This window comes from Epargyreus clarus, unplaced genomic scaffold (assembly GCF_041222505.1).
Source record: "Epargyreus clarus isolate Ecla_fem2 unplaced genomic scaffold, WU_Ecla_fem_2.2 ptg000031l, whole genome shotgun sequence".
In the NCBI taxonomy this organism is placed as follows: domain Eukaryota; kingdom Metazoa; phylum Arthropoda; class Insecta; order Lepidoptera; family Hesperiidae; genus Epargyreus; species Epargyreus clarus.
The window spans coordinates 1,955,696-1,980,712 of record NW_027332236.1 but is presented as its reverse complement, the minus strand read 5'-3'; the positions used below and the strand labels follow the sequence as shown (position 1 = coordinate 1,980,712).

The 25,017-nt window shown below is 34.7% G+C and overlaps 1 protein-coding gene across 1 annotated transcript in view; it reads right to left on the bottom strand.

Annotated features, from left to right (window-relative positions):
- LOC140754807 (NACHT and WD repeat domain-containing protein 2) overlaps positions 1 to 25,017 on the bottom strand; it is an 83,015-nt gene that overhangs the window by 38,238 nt on the left and 19,760 nt on the right. Inside the window, exons 10-17 of the mRNA XM_073089917.1 lie at positions 23,125 to 23,328; positions 22,603 to 22,742; positions 22,311 to 22,422; positions 21,926 to 22,024; positions 21,463 to 21,632; positions 20,847 to 21,010; positions 20,375 to 20,538; positions 19,768 to 19,937 (exon numbers count right to left, since the gene is read on the bottom strand). Coding sequence (XP_072946018.1) covers positions 19,768 to 19,937; positions 20,375 to 20,538; positions 20,847 to 21,010; positions 21,463 to 21,632; positions 21,926 to 22,024; positions 22,311 to 22,422; positions 22,603 to 22,742; positions 23,125 to 23,328 — 1,223 coding nt within the window. The remainder of the gene's footprint in view (positions 1 to 19,767; positions 19,938 to 20,374; positions 20,539 to 20,846; positions 21,011 to 21,462; positions 21,633 to 21,925; positions 22,025 to 22,310; positions 22,423 to 22,602; positions 22,743 to 23,124; positions 23,329 to 25,017) is intronic.

The following is a 25,017-nucleotide window of genomic DNA, read 5'->3' as shown; positions in this document are numbered from 1 at the left end:
AAGGTATAATCGACCGAGCAAGTAAAGAATCTATAAATGTGATGTGATCAAAAATCACAATATAAAATCAACTCTAGTAATTTTAGCAGCAAGTTTTAACCGTCTATTATTAAAAATTACCTATCCTGAAGATATGTGGGAGAATGCTTCATTTTCATATATATAAATATTCCGTTTTTAAAATCACATGATATTAATTTCGAACTACCGCTCCGTATTAACAATTGGCTACCCGTATCATGGTATAAAAAAGGGGCGCGCAACTGTCAACAGATCAGAAGTTGTCCAATAGTGGGCACGGCACGGTGGTGCTCTGAACTGTTTGGTATTTTGCTTGGGTGTTATTGTTACTGTGGTGGCATTAACGCTTATTCGTTTAATTATTTTAACTATAATTTTTATAAATATTGGTTAAATTAGTTGAATCGAAATACCATTGTAGATCTACCTACCGGCGCGCCCACATCAGAATCGGGATAGGATACGCCCTTTTATTACGTAATAGTTTTAAAGTAACGGTAACAGAAGATAATCAACCGCGTGTATAGGAAGTGTTCAACTGAAGAATTTATCGTGGCTGTACTCCTGACGACAGTTTGGGACGCGCAATGGAGGCAATATTGACAAGGCCTTCGACATTGGAGGAGCTGTGTGTGAAACACATGATGAAACCGGTTGCGTGAGTAACGTGTACGGTTTGTCTAAATATTGAAATAATTTTATATGCATTATTTTAGCAAGCGTGTGAAAGCAACCGCAAGCTTGGGTACCGCAAGCTTGAGTATGAAAATTGAGGAGGTGGAAGGTGGTTTGCATCATCCATGTTAACCGTCTACGTAATTAAGACTCATTGGCGCCGAGACTCATTGGCGAACGATTGGCGCTCCGGTATGATCAAACAAATGGTTTTTATATTTTCGATTGTTAAACTTGCTATTTATTTGCTTTTTGAAAGTTATTAAAGATTATAAGAATCACTAATATGAAAATGTTTGGTTATGCGCGAAAAAATAACAATCATACGTGTAGGTACCGACATGTTTTTAGAAATGTTTTGGGTTTTTAAAATGTCGAGTAATTTCAACTATGCTTTTCACAGTTTCGTTGCTTATAGCAACTCATTAAGAGGCGATCCTTACTTATGCTAAATAAGTAGATGAATAGCGATCATATTCTTTTAAATTATTACGCTGCAAAAAATATTTTAAGATTGTGAATACAAGTTCTGATATCTTTTGTATGTATTCGTTGTAATGCATTTAACATTCGTAATAAACTCCCAGTCTTAAAATAAAACTAGTCACAATGAAGATTATTTTTGAAGTAAAAGGTTTGATAAATCAGGTAGCATACTTTTTACCATCGCAATTCCATGGCCCGTAAATATCGTAAGTTTTATTTCTAGTTTCACCTGGAACACCGTGATAGCTATCGGTGATGGCCTTATTATTATTGCAAATGCATAGGTTACATTTGTATTGTGGTCATTGAAACTCTCAACCAATGCTTGTCATATTTAATAGGATGCTATCTAATAATATTTACCTAGCGCTTGTTCCCAGAATCTGTAAAAGTTGCTTATTGGGGGGTTTTGTAACAACACTTGACTTGTGATGTCGACGTGGACGAAACTTGAATGAAAATGTAACATTTAGATTTTGGTGGTTACAATTTACGAAGTATACATGGAGGTAAAGCTGAAGAAAAGGAGTTTGATAGTGTTCGCATTGTAACCCCAACGGTGTATTGGACTAGGTAAAATGGTGAATTAACGTAAGTTATAACTTATTAATAAACCTTCAGTCTTCTATGTTTTTCACATGTTTTTTTGTGACATAATGTGTAACTACTTGCAATCCACTTTAAAATTTTCATATGTAAAGAGAATCGAAGCTTAGCTGACTGTAGAAAAAAAAAACAGTTATCATAATGGTGCAAAGCTGTAAGCATTTTGATCGGTCAAATGTGTTTAAAGGTTTAATTTAATAAAGACAATTCATCAGCCTCGCTCGGAGTCGATCAAGTATTTTTAATAATAACTTAAAGTTTGAACTTGTTTTACAGTAGTTTAAATTGTTATTGGATCTTCTTTCTTATTTTGTGTCATAGTAAATAATACATTTCGAGATGACGTACATCACGATCCTAGACTTTACGTGTGAAATTATATTATGTTGGTACCTTTAGTGAATACTTTAACAGTGGTAAGTCAACTATACCATCATGTAATCTAGCTAACAATCTAAATGTTTTAATTATTCATTGACATAAGGAGTTTATTGTTATTTTATTTAGTTTTGTAACTGTGTAGATGACGACATTACGTCTAGATATACGGCTGTGGATATAACAAATTCAGAATATTCACGCACGCAATGTTTATATTATACGAAACAATTCGGCGTGTTTTTCTCCTATTCATAATTTTGTCGTCGTTACACTCAAGCAGATAAAGGTTATAAAGGTGGTAGAAACTTTTAGGGTCCGGCAATACCAATACCATACAGCAGTGTTAGGCTCTGCTGTGTTGAAGATATTGATGGGCCTCAGTAGCCACTTACCATCAGGTGGACTGCATGCTTGTCTGCTACTTCTAAAATTTGGTTTAAAGTTTTTGTGTGTGAGCGAATATTATGTATAAATCAATACGGGACGAAATAACGGTATTTGTAGGTATACTTATTATTCAAATGGTTAATTACAATAACTTTTGGAAGTTATTCACAATTTCTGGTGATAACAGTTACTTAACGTATGTGTTATATTAAATTGAAGTAGGTAATTCTATTATTATCAGATATTGTATTGGAACTCGCGGTTCATACCAGAAAATATTCGTTATTATTTTGTGTTCATACTGTTTCGACCGCTGTTTGTTATTCTACTAATTAAAATGTATATCTTTGCAGATTTATAAGTCAAAGTCAGGTTCGGACGAGCAATTATATACCTACTGCAAGTTCTGATAAAATTCGAAAAATCGAATACTGCAAAAAGAAACAGAGACAAGAGTACATACTCTACTGTCAAATTGGACTCTGCAATGTGTGATCATTATTGTGTGGTAAAGACTTTGTTTGCAGCAATGCCTATCGCACAAACGAAGGTAATTGTAAAATTCAAGGTAAAAGTAAAATGATATAAGGTAAATAATATAATGAAGGTAGGATGACTCCAATAACTTTTTACGTTTAATGACCTGGTTTTCGTTGTAATGTAACTGTGGACTTCAGAGTGTTATTTCGTTGGCATTTAACGTCATCACATGAACGGTGCGAACTATAGCTTATGTTATGGTAAGGCAATAGTATTTTGAATATTTTATTAAGAATAACGACCACGGAGTACTTGCTGCTCTGATATTTTCTTTACTGTATGTAAAGTTGACATTAAAACTGTTTTGAACGTGACAATTCACTTTATTATTATTTTCACACATTTGTGTTGTAGACATCAGGTTTTTCGGTTTGAAATTAACTTTTACTTTTTTATTTTTATGCTTGTTACAGCTTATTTGTTTACAGTTCTAAATAAGAAAAGCACTCGTGCATGGTTTTGAGCAGGTCTCGAATAGTTTCTTATAAAATTCTGTCATAGTCAAATGAGCTGACTTAAAAGGCATTAATGATTTTCAAGAAATCCTGTCTGAGATAGTCAGACACATTATAACAAATTCAGTAAAGGAAGACATCGTGAAGAACTACACATCGGGAAATATATTCTCAAGGGTATCTGGAGTCTCTACCCAGTGTACGTTTGGCGATGCAGAAGACTATGCCATAGATTTAAGCGAGCCAAACGAAAAGATCTGTAGATTTTACTCTCAAACCATGAACGAAACGCGGAGCTCTCTCGTTATATCGTATATAATTATTGACTATACATATAATGTAATGTGTTTTCAGACTACGAGAACATGTGCTATGGAAAGTAAACTATTTGAACATGTCAGATGACTGTGAATCCTGTGAAGCAATGACAGTATCGACAGTCAAAAATCTGGTAAAAACTTTGTGTTTCTCTTGAGTACCTGCGAACTTTGGAACGGTATGTGGATTGTAAGTTCAGTGTTATCGGGATTGTCTTGCATATCGATGATTGTCTGGCCAACAGTCATGTTTATGTTTGATAATAACCCGAGTGCCATGTGACTTGGCAATTCTTTTCAGGGAATAATCAATTATGTACGTACGTTATGTGACTTAACGAATGTTTTTGATGTCATGTGACTTGACATCAACCATGTGACTTGGCAATTCTTTTCAGGAAATAATCAATTATGTACGTACGTTATGTGACTTAATGAATGTTTTTGATGTCATGTGACTTGACATCAGCCATGTGACTTGGCAATTCTTTTCAGAAAATAATCAATTATGTACGTACGCTATGTGACTTAGCGAATTTATGATGTCATGTGACTTGACATCAGCCATGTGATTTGGCAATTCTTTTCAGATAATAATCAATTACGTACGTAAGCTATGTGACTTAGCGAATTTATGATGTCATGTGACTTGACATTAGCCATGTGATTTGGCAATTCTTTTCAGGAAATAATCAATTATGTACGTACGCTATGTGACTTAGCGAATTTATGATGTCATGTGACTTGACATCAGCCATGTGATTTGGCAATTCTTTTCAGATAATAATCAATTATGTACGTAAGCTATGTGACTTAGCGAATTTATGATGTCATGTGACTTGACATCAGCCATGTGATTTGGCAATTCTTTTCAGATAATAATCAATTATGTACGTAAGCTATGTGACTTAGCGAATTTATGATGTCATATGACTTGACATCAGCCATGTGATTTGGCAGTTCTTTTCATGTGACACGACCATTCATTTACACTATTAGACACCGGTTATGGGGTTAACCAATTAAAGTTACGTGTTTTGTGTACCATGAGATTTGGCTTCTGTGGTTAAAATTGAGACTATATTATCCGCGAATCTAAAGTAGTTTATCCACTTCTTTAATATTATTGAATTTGATTTTTTTAAACTTTTGTTCGCGAGCCGTAACGGCTGCTCGTCAGAATGGCCGTGTGGGAGAATGCTTCATTTTCATATATATAAATATTCCGTTTTTAAAATCACATGATATTAATTTCGAACTACCGCTCCGTATTAACAATTGGCTACCCGTATCATGGTATAAAAAAGGGGCGCGCAACTGTCAACAGATCAGAAGTTGTCCAATAGTGGGCACGGCACGGTGGTGCTCTGAACTGTTTGGTATTTTGCTTGGGTGTTATTGTTACTGTGGTGGCATTAACGCTTATTCGTTTAATTATTTTAACTATAATTTTTATAAATATTGGTTAAATTAGTTGAATCGAAATACCATTGTAGATCTACCTACCGGCGCGCCCACAGATATTGACCAATACCTGACAGTATTTCCATTAAACTACATATTGTATTACGATAAACTTAACGTAACAAAGAAAAGCGCCATCTATATGTTTAATAAATTACTACTTTCTGGTGTATAATGTTATTAATTGCAAACATTTTCCAAAGATGGCACTGTACATAAAGCTAAAACACGGTAACGACTTGTTGTCGAAAAAACTAAACGTTCCCAGAAAACTTATAAATATTTAGTACCTGGCACTTTATAAAACATTATATTTTTGGAAAAGGAACCTACAAATAGGGACCTTTATAATAACTTTGGAGTTTGGACGCTTGCATTGGACCCTGTGGCCTATTACGTACGTACGTTATTACAGCCACTTATTGAAATTCAATGTATATTTGTCCTTATTTGCATACCATTAGCAAGCCGTAACCACGGTACAAATATCTATATTATACTGTGCCGTAACTGTACAAGAGGTCCATCCAGTAGATATAAACGACCGAGCAGGTACGGAATCTATAAATATACGAGTAGGTACCAATTTTCAAAACACCTGAATGACTGAACTATTTAGTGTAAAGTGATAGTAGTGTCAATAAAAATAAACAGGCGTAACTGATGTAAACTCAAAAGTTTAGTAATGGATACAATTTTGAAAACATAAAAATCACTGTATCATAAATTAAATACTGAACTATTTCTAGTAATTTTTAACAGCAAGTTATAACTGTATATTGTCAAAGATTATCCACAAGATATAGACGAGTACCTGACAACATTTCCATTAAACTATATTAAGCATAAAACTAAACTTAACAAAGAAAAGCGCCATCTATGGGTTTAATAAATGACTATTTTCTGGTGCACAAATTTGATTGCAAACGTATTCCAAAGATGGCACTGTACATAAAGTTGAAACGCGGTAACGACTTGTTGTCGACAAAACTATATAAGTTACCAGAAAACTTAAATATATTCTGTACTCGGCATTCGTGTGACACAGTGTATTTTTGGAAAAGGAACCTAACAATAGGAACCTTTATAATGTCTTTGGAGTTTTGACGCTTGGATTTGACCATGTGGCCTATGTTATTAGAGCTTTCCTATTGAAGTTTAATGTCTATTTGTCCTTATTTGCAAATAATTGCCATATTGTAACTTTACCCTTACCATGAGTTTTTCCGTTTTGACAAATATGACTGTTTTGGTATTTGTTTACGTATTTGCCCATACAATTACCGATCAGCGCCCCTAGCGGATTGTATGAGAACTATAGTGTCAGTAACGTAACATTAAATGTCTAAATTGGCAAAATGGCGCTATATGTTTTGTCTCTCTTTTTTGCGAACATGTGAGGTAGACGAAAATACTTGAGCACTTACTTATTGTTACAGAATAATGCATTGAGTAAACGTAACGTAAAATTGTGGGATGTTTTAAAAACTCATGGTAAGGGTACTGTATACATATCTTTCAAATAGTGATAGTACAGTGATACCATCAAGTATTGCTCATTATTTTTGAAAATCACTGTATACAAATTAGGACGCCTCTAGATAATGACTAATACCTGTCATTATTTCCATTAAACTATATTATAATACCATAAAATTAAACTTAATAAAGATAAGCGTCATCTATGTGTTTAATAAATGACTACTTTCTAGTGCACAATGTTTTTGATTGCAAACGTATTCCAAAGATGGCACTGTACATAAAGTTGAAACACGGTAACGACTTGTTGTCGAAACAACTATAAACGTTCCCAGAAAACTTAAAACTATTTAATACCTGCACTATATAAAACATTATATTTTTGGAAAAGGAACCTACAAATAGGGACCTTTATAATATCTTTGGAGTTTGGACGCTTGCATTGGACCCTGTGGCCTATGTTATTAGAGCGACTTATTGAAATTTAATGTATATTTGTTCTTATTTGCATACCATTAGCAAGCCGTAACCACGGTACAAATATCTATATTATACTGTGCCCTAACTGTACAAGAGGTCCATCCAGTAGATATAATCGACCGAGCAGGTACGGAATCTATAAATATACGAGTAGGTACCAATTTTCAAAACACCTGAATGACTGAACTATTTAGTGTAAAGTGATAGTAGTGTCAATAAAAATAAACAGGCGTAACTGATGTAAACTCAAAAGTTTAGTAATGGATACAATTTTGAAAACATAAAAATCACTGTATCATAAATTTAATACTGAACTATTTCTAGTAATTTTTAACAGCAAGTTATAACTGTATATTGTCAAAGATTATCCACAAGATATTACTAATACCTGACAACATTTCTATAAACTATATTACAATACCATAAACCTGAACTTAACAAAGAAAAGCGCCATCTATGGGTTTAATAAATGACTACTTTCTGGTGCACAATGTTATTGATTGCAAACGTATTCCAAAGATGGCACTGTACATAAAGTTGAAACGCGGTAACAACTTGTTGTCGAGAAAACTATATAAGTTACCAGAAATAAATAATAAACCATCAAAATGGGACCTTATCTTGGACGTTTGCATTTCATTCTATTCTCTACTATTAGCATTTTTACTAATGTACTTTGCTCAACATAGTCCAAGTAGTAGTTGTAGTGTACGAGTATCGTCAGTATTCGAGTATTACTGGTACTCGAGTATCACTATTGGTACTCGAGTATGCGAGTTTATGTAAGTACTCGAGTACTGACTCGAGTCGACCTGACTCGGCACATCTCTTATTTTTACTATTTAATGTTTTTATTATTTCTGACACATTTTGTTCATTAACACGTTCCCAGCGGCACAGATTTTTCTGTACTTTCCATTACTGCGTTACGAGTTGTTTTAAACCTCGTCCTATACCCGACATTGTAGCGGCACGAGGCGTATTAAATCCCACGGCCCGAAGGAGCTTGGAGGAGGAAATGGACGGCTTTTGTCTTGATTATTATTAACAATGAGTTGATTAACCTAGATCTGCTGCCGCCCTTGGTCAAATTAGTTAGTTTAGATTCTATGGGTAAAATAAAATGTGGGATCTAATGCACCTCGGACCGCACTGAAAAATGGCAGGTTTCCATATAATTTAGTGATGGGAAAATAAATATCGATTCTATTTTATTGTTTTTATTTATCAACGTTATGGACAGAATGACAGACAATATGGTTTTTTTGCAAACAGTGCATTCCGTGAGATTTGTTTTTGGTTTTTTTGTCTGCCTCACGACATGTCAAGAATGTGCGGAGTTTTTCGTAGCATCCGACACATCTCTTCTTCTTTGGACCCTTGTCGAGATGATGTGCTTTCTTTGCAGTGGATTCTGAAAAGTAGGAGCGAGTAGATTAGGGTAAAGAGTAATCGAAATACTCGGTAACGATTTTGCCTACGTTTCCTATATCAATAATGTAGCTACTTAACTTTTGTTTGAACCATAACAGGAAACGTAATTATCTATGATGTAATTTCTTACTATACGGATATACGCCTAGCCTGCCAAGTCTCACTACTGGACTTTCACTTAGACAGAGTATATTTGTGACTTACCTGTTTTTGAAATATCTTCCTGTATTCTGATTTTGGCTCAGAACATTTCGACATGATAATTTTCAACACAAAGACAGCGGTCCTACTTCGTCGCGTGCGCAGCCTCGACTGCGTTGCACAACACTAACCACGTGAAGCTAGCGTGGGGTGCGGTACGAGGTGCGTGGGGAAACGAGGCGTTCGCAACCTCGTTCCGCACTGTGTTAGCATTATTATTTGTTCAGTGCGGCACGAGGTCTAACAAACCCGACATGAGTTTGGTGTACCATAGAACTAGGAATCAGTAGTACATCACAAACATATAGTTATCACTCTCCTACACTGAACCAGACGGAAGTTATGCCTCTCGCACCACAGAGAAGTTAAAGTTTTTTCTTACCGCTATAACGACCAGACATGGACGAGGTGTTTTAAGCCGCGTTCCGCAGCTAACGTGTTAATTGTTATGCCCTCTACCTAAATACAATAACAAAATGCGAACTCGGATCTGATTTTTTTTCTTAAGACTAAATGTGAGTAAGAATTTAAAAAAAAAGTAAATTATCTTAAAAATAGTATGCCTTTATGTTGCACATTACAAGTACAGTAGTACACAAATCCGTCAGTAATTATAAAGTTAAGTAATTGATATAATATGGAAAATATTAAAAATCACTATATAAAAGTAACAGTACATCGTACATTTGTACATTTGTTTGTGTACATAAAGTATAGTCCGCGTAAAACTGCTAGAAATGCTAGCTTTTGAAAGTGGTAGAACCCTTTGTGGTTCGACTCCGGCGGCACCACCGCCACACCTATTTCTGCCTTATAACAGCAGTGTTAAGCGCTGCTGTGTTTTGGTTTGGAGGGTGTTGTCAGAGAGACATACTTTTCAGAGGCGTTCGAGCTTAGTCCTCAGAAATAGCGGCGCAACTATGGCCGACCTCAGGTAGGAATATCTAATCGTATCTGGGGTTGATTACAGATGTCCATGGGCGGCAGTAGCCTTACCATCAGGTAGACTGCATGATCGTCTGCTACTCCTATATTATACATAAAAAAATAAAATAAATAAAAATGCTTGCATTTGACCCTATGGCCTATGTTATTAGAGCCTTCATATTAAAGTTCAATGTCTACTTGTCCCTATTTGCAAACCATTGCCAAGTGGTAATTATATACATATCCATCCAATAGTGATAGAACACTGATACCATCAATTATCGCTCATTATTTTTGAAAATCACTATATAAAATTAGGACCCCTCAAGATAATGACCAATACCTGACATTATTTCCATTAATATATATTATAATACCATAAAATTAAACTTAATAAAGATAAGCGCCATCTATGTGTTTAATAAATGACTACTTTCTGGTGCACAATGCTTTTGATTGCAAACGTATTCCAAAGATAGCGCTGTACATAAAGTTGAAACACGGTAACGACTTGTTGTCGAGAAAACTATATAAGTTACCAGAAATAAATAATAAATACATGTAAAATTTTAAAAATAATATTATTTTTGAAGAAGGAACCATCAAAATGGGACCTTATTCTTGGACGTTTGCATTTCACCCTATTCTCTAATATTATGATTTTGATTATATCAAATAACGTTTACTGTTCATTAAATGTTATGCCCTCTGCCTAAATACAATATAAAAAATGCGAACTCAGATGTTTGAGAAATTTGAGTAAGACATAAAAAAAGTAAATTGTCTTAAAAATAGTATGCCTTTAGGTTGCACATAACAACTACAGTAGTACACAAATCCGTCAGTAATTATAAAGTTTAGTAATTGATATAATATGGAAAATTTTATAAATGACTATATAAAATTAACAGTAACATCCAATAGTGATAGAACAGTGATACCATCAAGTATCGCTCATTATTTTTGAAAATCACTATATAAAAATTAGGACCCCTCAAGATAATGACCAATACCTGACATTACTTCCATTAAAGTACCATAATAATACCATAAATTGGAACTTAAAAAGATAAGCGCCATCTATGGGTTTAATAAATGACTATTTTCTGGTGCACAATTTTGATTGCAAACGTATTCCAAAGATGACACTGTACATAACGTTGAAACGCGGTAACGACTTGTTGTCGACAAAACTATATAAGTTACCAGAAAACTTAAATATATTCTGTACTCGGCATTCGTGTGACACAGTCTATTTTTGGAAAAGGAACCTAACAATAGGAACCTTTATAATATTTTTGGAGTTTTGACGCTTGGATTTGACCATGTGGCCTATGTTATTAGAGGCTTTGTATTGAAGTTTAATGTCTATTTGTCCTTATTTGCAAACAATTGCCATATTGTAACTTTACCCTTACCATGAGTTTTTACGTTTTGACAAATATGACTGGTTTGGTATTTGTTTACGTATTTGCCCATACAATTACCGATCAGCGCCCTTAGCCGATTGTATGAGAACTATAGTGTCAGTAACGTAACATTAAATGTCTAAATTGACAAAATGGCGCTATATGTTTTGTCTCTCTTTTTTGCGAACATGTGAGGTAGACGAAAATACTTGAGCACTTACTTATTGTTACAGAATAATGCATTGAGTAAACGTACCGTAAAATTGTGGGATGTTTTAAAAACTCATGGTAAGGGTACTGTATACATATCCATCCAATATTGATAGTACAGTGATACCATCAAATATTGCTCATTATTTTTGAAAATCACTGTATAAAAATTAGGACCCCTCAAGATAATGACTAATACCTGTCATTATTTCCATTAACTATATTATAATACCATAAAATAAAACTTAAAAAGATAACCGCCATCTATGGGTTTAATAAATGACTACTTTCTGGTGCACAATGTTATTGATTGCAAACGTATTCCAAAGATGGCACTGTACATAACGTTGAAACACGGTAACGACTTGTTGTCGAGAAAACTATATAAGTTACCAGAAAACTTAAATATATTCTGTACTCGGCATTCGTGTGACACAGTCTATTTTTGGAAAAGGAACCTAACAATAGGAACCTTTATAATATCTTTTGAGTTTTGGCCATGTTATTAGAGCCTTTGTATTGAAGTTTAATGTCTATTTGTCCTTATTTGCAAACAATTGACAAGACGTAACTGTACCCTATGGACCTATGTCCATGCAGTGATGAGAGTCAGTATGGTTCGATCGTGAAGGTAAGGAACCTATAAAAATATTTAAAGGTGGTGGTATAATTTTGAAGGTGGTAGAACCCTTTGTGGTTCGACTCCGGCGGCACCACCGTCACACCTATTTCTACCTAATAACAGCAGTGTTAGGCGCTGCTGTGTTCCGGTTTGAAGGGTGGGGTAAGGGAGACAGACTTTTCCGAGGCGTTCCAGCTTAGTCCTCAGGGGTAGCGGCGCATCTGTGGCCGTCCTTAAGTAGGAATATCTAATCCTATCTGGGGTTGATTACAGCTACTTGCTACTCCTATATTATAAAAAACTAGCGTAGAATAAAAAGGTATATTATTCTACCTATATTATTCTGTGCTACAAGCCATAAAACTTTATCTGATCAACATGACTATCTTATATCTCTCGGATGTAATAATTGACCAATACCTGACAGTATTTCCATTAAACTACATAATGTATTACGATAAACTTAACGTAACAAAGAAAAGCGCCATCTATATGTTTAATAAATTACTACTTTCTGGTGTATAATGTTATTAATTGCAAACATATTCCAAAGATGGCACTGTACATAAAGCTAAAACACGGTAACGACTTGTTGTCGAAAAAACTATAAACGTTCCCAGAAAACTTATAAATATTTAATACCTGCACTTTATAAAACATTATATTTTTGGAAAAGGAACCTACAAATAGGGACCTTTATAATAACTTTGGAGTTTGGACGCTTGCATTGGACCCTGTGGCCTATGTTATTACAGCCACTTATTGAAATTTAATGTATATTTGTTCTTATTTGCATACCATTAGCAAGCCGTAACCACGGTACAAATATCTATATTATACTGTGCCCTAACAGTACAAGAGGTCCATCCAGTAGATATAATCGACCGAGCAGGTACGGAATCTATAAATATACGAGTAGGTACCAAATTTCAAAACACCCGAATGACTGAACTATTTAGTGTAAAGTAATAGTAGTGTCAATAAAAATAAACAGGCGTAACTGATGTAAACTCAAAAGTTTAGTAATGGATATAATTTTGAAAACATAAAAATCACTGTATCATAAATTTTATACTGAACTATTTCTAATAATTTTTAACAGCAAGTTATAACTGTATATTGTCAAAGATTATCCACAAGATATTGACTAATACCTGACAACATTTCCATTAAACTATATTAAGCATAAAACTAAACTTAACAAAGAAAAGCGCCATCTATGAGTTTAATAAATGACTACTTTCTGGTGCACAATGTTATTGATCGCAAACGTATTCCAAAGATGGCACTGTACATAAAGTTGAAACACGGTAACGACTTGTTGTCGACAAAACTATAAACATTCCCAGAAAAGATAAAAATATTCATAGTCTTGCACTTGCGGTGTATATTTTTGGAAAAGGAACCTACCAATAGGGACCTTTATAATTATCCCCGTAGTGTCGGGATCAGAATAGGGCTACGGTATCCCCTGCCTGTCGTAAGAGGCGACTAAAAGGGGGCTCCTGGGGTCGTGGGTGGCAAGAGTCGGAGCTCGAACCGCCCGGCCAACGGCCCCGGGAAGGACGGCGGTATGTGTGGTCGCATACCGTCGTACGCACCAGACGGTGCGGTGAGGGATAAGCTCACCTGGGCGAAGCCCGACGGGGCAATGCGCTAAGAGAACTCCGGTTGCGTTCCTTTGGAGATCCCGGAGTCCTCTACGCAGCGCTGAGGACGGCCACCGGGGGGGTTTTAGTGCGGTAAGAGTCCCACATAACCCTGTGTCGCTCCCACGGCATCGGGTACCTTTTGAAGGTTTCCCCATCGTGAACAAAAAAAAAGGGACCTTTATAATAAGGAGCTTATAATAATCATTGGAGCTTAGACGCTAGCATTCAACCACAGTCTAAGTTATGTGAGTCTACTTTTTTTGAGTCTAATAATTTCAATGTCTATGTGTCCTTATTTGCAAACAATTGACAAGACGTAACTGTACCACAAGTCCATGCAGTGATGAGAATCAGTATGGTTCGATCGTGATAGTAAGAAATCTATAAATATACCAATTTTCAAAACTTTCGGAAAACTTTTCAGGTTAAGTTTGTCAAAGAACTTCTTACGTGTGTACGTAGACAAACGGTTTTATTTTTATAAAATGTGTGTATAAAAAATATAATTACATATTTTTGTAAATCCAAGTAAAGACCATATTAATTATTATTTGCCTTAAATTTTTCGTCAGTTTTCCCCCAGCTGTCGATTCCAACTGTGCCAACCTTGGAGGACTCTAATCATCCAAACCAGATGTTCGCCTGTTCGTTCTCTCAAAACCAAATCCTTAAAGCACTTCAACAGCTTGATCCATACAAGAGCGCTGGCTGTGACAATGTTTCACCATTTTTTATTGTTAAATGTGCAATACCCCTTTCATATCCACTCACATTTATCTATAACAGGTCTCTTTCTACTGGCATTTTTCCCGCTAGGTGGAGGAAGGCTCGTATTGTACCTATCCATAAATCTGGTGACAAAGGAAATGTTAACAACTACAGACCAATATCAATTTTACCAACATTGGGCAAGGTTTTAGAAAAGCTTTTATGTGTACCACTTACTTGGCACTTTAAGCAAGTTGTGCGTAAAGATCAGCATGGCTTTCTCAGTAATAGATCCACTTGTACGAATATGGTATCTTTTGTAGACTATGTTGCTAAGTGTGTTGACTCCAGGTCTTCTGTGGATGTTATCTATACTGATTTTAGCAAAGCATTTGACCTAGTCAGCCATTCCATTCTAATTAGAAAACTGTCCAAATTGGGAATAGATGGCAGCATTCTAAAATGGTTCTGTTCTTACCTCGAAAATAGGATTGCCACTGTCGTTGTTAATGGATTTGCTTCTGTGTCTTACTCGATGACCACTGGTGTGCCTCAGGGATCCCATCTTGGCCCTGTCCTATTTAATATATTTGTCAACGACTTACCTGATTTTATCCATAACCATTCGCAGTGTCACCTGATTGCAGATGACTTAAAGATATCAAGATGTGTCAACAACCATAACGATTCGTTAAAACTGCAGGAAGATTTGAACGGCCTGACTGACTGGTGCAAACAAAACAAAATGACATTGAACGTAGATAAGTGCTGTTTTATTCGATTTACCAGGAAGAAAATTGACCACGATCACGGGAACATAGTCTACAAAATTGGCCATACACCCCTAAAACAGGTTAAACAGATTCGTGATTTAGGTATCATTCTAGACAGTAATCTACGCTTTGATACTCATATCGAATCAATTACATCTAAAGCTTACAGAATGCTGGGATTTATACTGCGCAATACAAAAGAGTTTAAACATCCCTATACCACAATTCTTCTTTTTAATGCCCTAGTTAGAAGCTCTCTTGAGTATTGCTGTGTGGTTATATAGATCGACTAGAAAAAATCCAGCAAAAGTTTGTACGCATCCTTTCATACCGCCAGAATCTTCGAACTTTTACAAATTACACGACCAGGCTTCAACATTTTAAAATGACTACATTGGAGGTGCGTAGAAAGATCTCATATTCCTATATAAAGTAATTAATGGTATTATCGATTGCCCACAGATCTTAGAAATAATATCATTCAATGTACCGTCCAGGATGCCTAGACAGGAGAAATTCAAACCATTTGAACCAAGCCGCACTTATTCGAAACTGGGAACTAATTCACCTATTAACAGATTGCTAAGACAGTACAATGCACTTTCGGCCTCTAAAGATTCCATAGACATATTTGGGGACACACTACTTAAATTTAAAATAAATCTATAATAAAAATTGTTTTTATTTTTTAAATATATATATTGCATAACACGTGTATATTTTAATAAAAAATATGTTAATCTTATTTTATATACATAATTTGAATAATAATTAAATTTTGAATAACGTTATGTATGATTTGTTTTAATATTTTGTATTATATCATTTTGTATAGAGAAACTTAAGTTGACTCAATATTTTGTGTAAATTTAAACTTAAATGGAATTATTCTAATTATTTGTAAATTGATCTAGTATTGTATAATCTTTTAAGGCGTCTATTTATTACATATGTCGTGCTCACCTATAATTGTGGGGACACGACCTTTTATTCTCTACTTGTTATCTTTGTGAATTGTTATTGTGTTTTCTGCGTTGGTGAGCCTTAATTAAATAAACAAATAAACAAATTATTTAAATGCCAATAAGTTACTCTACATAATATAGAAGTACTGGATTGATGTTGACAAGACAGTATGCAAGTTTTCTAAATAATTCTAAATTAATCCCCAAGATGGCGTTACACACACAATGAGCAAATATATAAAATACTAGTGGTGCCCGCGGCTCAATGCTCATCACAAGCTGCCTATTGCTTACGATTACGAGTAATGTGCGTGTTAATATCTCTGTTATCCATTGTTATTTGTTTGTTAAATATTCTTGTTATAGTGTTGTTCTATTATTTTGAGTTTTTTTTGTTTTGTTGTTTTTGTAAACCTAAACCCTAACACCTAAAAAACCCTAACACCTAAAAACCCTAACACCTAAAAACCCTAACACCTAACACCTAAAAAGGGGACAATAATGGACAAATTGGACGATATGACCTTGAGTGGAATTCGTGGAAAGGTGCACACGTTATTCTTTGATAACGATCCACCAACAATTGAAAAAGTTTTAAATTTAGTGAACGAGGACGACAGTTTACCAAGCTTTAAAAAAACTACCTTTCAAAAAGTTTTAAATAAACTGAAGATTAAATATTTGAAACGAAGTGTTCTCATTGAAAAGGACGAAATTGTGCGATGGCGCTTCTATTATCTTCAAAAAATGTTAAGGATGAGAGAACAAAGACGCCAAATTTATTATTTGGACAAGACTTGGGTTAACGAAGATACATAAACAATTTTTAGTTATCTACATCTACACTAATATTATAAAGAGGAAAACTTTGTTTGTTTGTTTGTTTGGTTGTAATGAATAGGCTCAAAATCGTCGGAGTTGATGAGTGATTAGCTCTTTCGTGAAGATATATATCTTTTATATCACTCACTCGCGAGATACTCAATTCTACTGTCCAAGGCTCCATCGGGAAAAGGGAAGCGCTTGATAGTTGTACACATTGGCATGTTATCATCCTAATATTGTTAGCTTAAGATCACATAATTTTAGATGTGTTGTCATGGAATTCAAAAAAGGTTTGTAAAAATAAACTCATGCATAGCTAATCAGGTTAACATAAAAGTATAGTTTCTATGCCATATGGTCAATTTATGATCACTAGACTGCTACATGTACTTTTCACATTATAATATTTATCATATTTTTATAGGTAACGAGGATGGATTTGTGGAAAATGCAGAATTAATTTTCGAAAGTAAAAAAGGTGAAGGCGACTATCATAGAGAGATGAACTCGAAGGTGTTTGAAGAGTGGTTCTCTAGAACTCTGGAAAAATTAGAACTAAACTCCATAATTGTAAAGGACAATGCCCCATATCATTCTCGACGCTTGGAACGAGTTCCTTCTATGAATTGGTTAAAAAAGACATATAAAGTTGGCTAACAGAAAAAGGTATCTTGTTCCAAGCAGAGATGATAAAAGCACAGCTTATGGACTTGGTAACACCTGAACGGGAAAAATACTCAACATTTGTATGCAATACAATGGCGAAGCAGCACAACATTGAGGTATTAAGATTACCACCATACCATTGCGAATTAAATCCTATCGAGTTGATATGGGGCCAAGTAAAGGCCATGTTGCAGTAAAAAACAAAACATTTAAAATAATTTATTTAAAAAAAATATTAAGTGAAGCAATTAAATCTATAACTTCTGGGGCATGGCAACAATGTGTCAATCATGTAATTAAAGAGGAAAAGAAAATGGCAGAACTTGACGGCATTTCAGATAATGTAATTGACAATTTTATTATTCGAGCGACAGACAGTTCAACAAGTCCATCAAGTTCTGCCAGTGATGAAGAAGATGAATAATTTATTTATGTTGGTACTCTTTCCCGTTTGATGTAATTCCCGTTTGGCGTAAATTTGATGAATAATAACAACATGTCTGTAATTTTGAACAAGACTCTTACAAACTATAATAATTACAATCTGGAGTTTACTAATATCTGCATTCTCTTTATATATAAAAGTACTAACTGGGCTAACCTCTTAAGGAACCTCTTAAGGAGTATTATTCAAAATCTATAATGGGCTGCCAAAAAACCTTAAGGATTTGTAGTTTTACATGATGTATTACATACTTGTAATTTGTGCTAATTAGTTTAATCATTTTAACCCGTTCATACATGTAATAATAGCTAAATAAATATGTACAAAACTTCAGGCTTTTTTTATTTTTAATTACTACTAAACCAATTTCAATTTTATTTTCCAATCTACTCTGGGAGTAGAGTATTTACTAACTTACAGTCTATTTATTCCCTTTGAGTACAAATACGAGACGTGTGCATATTGCCATGGAGGATATTAAACTACCATTACTCTAAATTACAATATTTTATTCTGATCAAAACAATATCACACAGCATAATATCTAAGAAAATTGTATAAATTCACGTATTAAGTGAGTATATAAATGCTGATTTAAAATATATTTTGCGAGATTATTCTCGAAATCTAATTAAACTCAAGGTCAAATATTTATTCACAATATTTAATGGGAAATTATAAAACGGTCGAATAAAAAAAACTTAGCGACTGATAATGACATACTGTTTTAATAACTTGTGCGACTACATTACTAAGTGAGCGACATATAGAGAGGCAACTTTAGTATTAAGATAGATTTAGTTTTTCTAATTAAATTGGTTAGGTTAGGTTGGAACATATAAGACAATATAAAACTAAGCCAGCAGGGCGCGATAGCGCCCTGCGAGCGAGTGGGCCCCATCTATATGAATTCAGACCTTACCTTTATTCATGATCAATGACATGAGCACACAATATTCTACTTATTATAGTATTTTTCAAAGTGGTTTTTGTATTCGAAACACTTCATTTAAAATAAAATGCTGCTCAGTATTAAAAAAAAAAACATTTGCGGCCGACTTCAGAAATATGTACTAAACCAACATTTATTTCAATTATTTTTTACTTTGTAGTGACATAGAAGTCGGTTGTATTTTTTTGTTATTTTTTTTTCTATATGGGAATAGCTGACGAGCATGTAGTCCAACTGATGGTAAGTGGCTACTGCCGCTCATGGACTGCCGACAATAGATTCGCCGCTAACCCTGAAAACTTAGCTGGAATACTTGGAATAGTATATGGGAAATACTGCTCGTATTTCCCTTACGACACCTTTTAAAACAGAACACAGCAACGCTTAACACTGTTTATGAAAGGTGGTAGAACCCTTTGTGGTTCGACTCCGGCGGCACCACTGCCACACCTATTTCTACCTCAAAACAGCAGCGTTAAGCGCTGCTATGTTCTGGTTTGAAGGGTGTGATAAGGGAGACATAATTTCCCGAGGCGTTCCAGCTTAGTCCTCAGGGGTAGCGGCGCATCTATGGCTGACCTCAGGAATATCTTATCCTATCTGGGGTTGATTACATATGTCTATGGCAGTAGCCCTTTTCCATCAGGTGGACTGAATGCTTGTCTGCTATTATTATAAAAAAAATACCTGACAGCGTCCTTATGGACATGGAGCTTGGAGTCTTCGAAGTCAGCCAACACTGCTTGCAGCGGGCAGCAGTTGAGCTTCGCGTGAAGCCACTCGTAGTTAAACAGCACTTCAGCGTAAAGATCCGTGAACCGCTTCGAACGGACTAGATGGAAAGGCAATTCGCCGAACTGTGGGAAGAAATTTAAAAAAGTTGATTTCAGCCATTGCAATGGCGTAGAAGAAAAGAAAGTGGGGTTTTCTAAGGTGGATAAGAATCTGTGGTTTGTATATAATCATTATTATTATCACTATTGTTTTTCTTTTTTTAATGCGAGTATCTTGACTGACATTACAAAGGTGAATAAATTGTGTTTTGATGATAATAGTAATTCGTAACACCACAAGCGTTAAAAAAAGTTATAGAGTATTTGAAATGGCTGTATCACCATAAGAAGACCTATCGAAGTACACTAGCATTCTGATTTAGATGACATAAAACAATCGGTATTTAGAAATAATTTCAGAATATTTTAAAAGTAACAACCTGGTATTTTGAAAAATGTATTCCCAGATTTATCAGTTATTCTCCTCAAAGTATGATAAGTATCATCCTCAAATGCCTCACCTTCCTCAGATTATATCTCTTGGTAGACCCATCAGCAGATGTGAAGACTAATGGCTGAAGAGGCACCTTTCTATCAGCCACGCCCTCTTTGTCAGCAAGATTGAAACGGTGCCGTTGTATCTCCGTGTATTTGAAGGGTTTTGGAATACCACCACCCCAAATACCTGGTGTAAAACAAAATATCTGTAATATACAAGAAATAGATAAGCTTGCAGCCTACCTGATGGTAAATGAACATCACCTATCTGTAATCAACCCTCAAATGCGATTGGAGTTCTGCCCAAAGTTGATCACAGATGCATTCACTCAAGGGCTAAATTGGAATTCCTTACTTGACCCTCTTTCTAATCAAACCAGAGCACAGCTTTTGACACTACTATTATAAAACAGATATAAGCGTAACGGTAGTAACTCCGCAGCCAAACTACGAACTTACCACCTTAAATTTACATTCTCAAATCACTAAACTCACCAAGATAATAATCCGCGATCATAGAATGGAAGTACATGGCCATGTTCATGTTCTTGAAGTAGCGCTCGCGGGCAGTGTCTCTGAACTGCCGATGGTACCAGTTCATCACGGAGACACCGTCAGCTTCGCGCTCAGAGAGGTAGTTGGGTAAGTCGTTGCGGATTCTGGATACGGCAGAGTTAAGTGCATGAGAGGGAAAGTGACAAATCTGACTTCGAAGAAGTTGAAATAGAAATAATAGATTTGGCGATTAGTATTTTCTAAAAGGCAGACAATCTCCTTGGTACTTTGATAATTGATGACTTTGCATCAAAGACAATTTGGCGGTTTAATCTGTTTCACATTTAGGATCCGGGGGGTTTTATCCCATACACGGACATCTGATTTTTGGACATTATGATTAATCAAATACCGATTGATACTGTGAATGAATGTATAACCAGAATACGGCTGATAAGTTCTCTAAAAAACGGTTTTCGGAGATGTATGAAATTTTACCCATCTACATTTGAGTAGCATGGTGGACTTTGGCCTTTCTCATTATACATAAGGAGACCCATGCCGAAAAGAGGAACGACGGTAGGTTTAAGGATCATATTATAAGTCGATTACCAACCTAGTCCACAGCAAAGGAGGAATTCTTCTCACTGGTGGTAAATGGTATTGGTAGACGTCATCCAAGACTCGATCATCTAAGGAAATCAGATCTTCTAACTCAGTTTCAGAGAGTCCACTCCGTGCTGCTGTAATGTAGGCTAAAGCGTGAAACACTAGTAGGCGACCATGCTGAAATCAGAAATATTATATGAGTTTTAGAGATATGTAAATTACTTCAGAATGGGCTTAATTTTCTAACTACAGAACTAACGAAAGAATTACATTTAATATTATTTTAGGTTTTTTATTGTTTTAACTTAAGCCACCGTGTTAAGTTTAAATAATTTCTTAACTTATGTCGTTATTAAATAGAACATGGTTTTACTACCATGATTAATATTGTTACTAAAATCATAAATGCTTGATACAAAAGCAAAATAACTTCTTCTCCCACAAAAATAAAACTCTCATAAAATCCTTACCTGTTTTTCAATTCTCTCAAATAACATCATTATAGAGTCCATTACTGTAGACGCGAGATGAGTATCTTGTGGTTTAGTGTAACTTCTCCAACGGCATACCTGAAGAGTTAGAAATGCGAAAAGTTATTTTTAAATAAAAACAATCTTTAAATAAAAACAAATAGGTATCATAAAGAATCAAAAACATTGGCTCGAAAAAATATATCGAAAATGGGTCTTAATGATACAGTCAACCTTAGAGAATCCGATATAAACGTAACTAAGCGACAAAATATGAACAGGAAAAACAGTAATTCAAATTATGTTAATTAAAGAAAGAAATAAGGATAATGAGGAAAATTATACTGAACATAATAACACACAAAAGCAGGAATGAGGTACTAACCTCGGCAAATACCAATTTAACAAATATTGGCAACGAACATTGGCCAATGGCATTCGATACTAATCGCCATTGATAGTTTGATAAATCTCGGGCTGCTGATGCCATCCATAACCTAAAAAATGAAATAAATATTATAATGTTTTCGTCTGAGTCAACTTCTTCGCCAATCTTGGATGAAAGTTACACTATTTTAATTGTTACTTATGTTAATAACAAACTTTATTTACCTGAAGTACTTTATTTTAGTAACGAAAGATTTAATTAAGATACTCATATCAAATTAAAATCTTACTTAAGAACTTGCATCGCCAAATCTTCTCCCAATGCCTTCACTTCTAAGAAATTCTCTTCTGAATCTATCATTCGCCGCAGTACATCATATTCTTTGGATACTTCGGGATTTGCTTCCTCACACGCACATGTCACGATGATCTGGAAATATACATCAGAATCTATTATTTCTTTGATTTCTGGCATTTAAAAGTTACTGCGTCTTTTACCTGATTTACACGTTTTAGTCAGTATTGATTAGTAGTACTAGCCGCTGCTACAAATTTTTCATCTGGTTGTACTTATAGTAATTTCGTCCGCTCATCATGTTCTTCCTCAAGAAGATCCTAATATTTAACTTTATAAAAAACTATCTACTAATATCTAATACCTAGAGCTAGTTATGCTCGTAAAAAATATGGTTATAACTGTTTGTATTATTAAACTATCCTGACGATGAATATTAACGACGTTGAATATACCGAAGTGTTAAGTTACAATTTTTTGCTACAGTTTTGCCCTTGATCTTGATCATCATATTTACCTTGCAATTTGGAGGTAGCCTCGTAGGTAGCCAGGATACTTTATTATTCTCGGTACCTATCCCAGTCAGCTGATCCACAGAATCCAGGAACAGCAGGAGTGGTTGCTGTTGGCTCGCCATGGTCAACAGTTGCTTGAAGTGAGCTGTTAGAGGAACTAAGTCATCTGGGATGCTCTCGAAAGGTAGAGCGAAGTTGTATGATATCTGAAATAATTACACGATGCAAGTTTTGTTTATTATAGTTTTCTAATATCGATTGTCGAGCTCAAAGATTTATACATATTACAAAAGTCAAAAACCTTCCTTTTATCTGTCCTTTGTCCCTTTATAACAACCTAATTACGTTTTATAGTAGAACTAGGTATCGCTTGTGTGCGCTCGCTGCTAAAGCAGCTCGCGGAACGGTTGTCTTCTTTAGTTTTGCGTGCAAAATTTTTTTACATTTTTTCCCCTATATTGAAGTTTTATTAATTCTGATTGGGGCTGTTTGGAAAAGATATGAGTTAATATTTGCAAAATACCAAGAATTTGGGTCGTGATTTTTTTGTCTATAAGCCATACATTTTAAAGACATAATAAGGAGACAAAAGCTTGAAATATTACATACAAAAATAACTATTTATAAAAATTGTTATTTCTTGTATGGCCACACTAAAATATTTTTTTATCAAAATGTGCAGAATATTAGTACCTACAAACGCCTCATACATTCTAATGATATCAACAGAAGACAACAGCTTGAAATATTGCATACAAAAATACATATATATGAAAATTATTATTTTTTATATGGCAACACTTAAATATTTTGTTACCAAAATGTGAAGTCTATTAGTACCTACAATCGCGTGATACATTATAACGTAGTCAAAAATTTACAACAGCTTGAAATGTGCCATACAAAAATGCACATGTATGAAAATTATTATTTTTTGTATGGCAACACTGAAATATTTTTTTACACATTGGTACAGTCTATAAGTGCCATTAAGCGCCTCATACAAAAAAATGACGTCAAATGGTGACAACAGCTTGAAATCTTCGATAATCCTGTAGAAAATGCATTTGTATGAAAACATTTTTTTTGTATATGGCAACATTGGATTTTCGATTTTTTACATAGGGTCCATTTCAAATAAAAAATATCACCCATACATTACTTATATGCCCTGTCTACGATTTCCGCCCACGTACTCAAAAAGTGAAAATCGTGAAAAAAAAATCTGTATCCCAGTGTTGCCAGTTGATTAAGACAAAAATGGTCAAATGTCATTACGGCACCCATAAAAAATAGTTCTGTGAAAAAATTTAATTAAAAATATTTCTCCTTCTACTTTTCACATTTTTGAATGAAAAGTTTCAAAAAATGTATGAAGAATGATAAAAAAAACTTTACCTGGCAACACTTCGAGCCGAGCTCCATGACCGCCCAATACAAAGAGACTCGCTCAAATGTTGCCAACCTCAAAATATTTCACTTCGAAAAATTCATTTTTTCGTACATTTTACAAAATGGCTGATACAAGGTCCGCCATCTGGTTAAAAAAATATGACACTGCCATATGACAAAATTGAGGATACACTCCGGCCAATAAAATAAAAATGTCGAAAAAATATTAATAAAACCATCGCGCTACGGCCCCACAAACACACCTCGAAAAATGAAAGATTTCAAACTCAAATATCTCGGCGGCCATCTTGTTTTTCCAATTTTTTCTAATTTTATCGTAACAGTCGTCCCACAATTAGCCGAAAATGACACCAATCTCAGGTAGGCGCGCAGAATAAAAAAAAAGTTGAAAATCGCAGGAGGGCCGCCATCTTGAATTTTGTATGTTTCCCATTTTTCCCATAACCACCATAATATACCGAAAAAATATCTCATACATTATT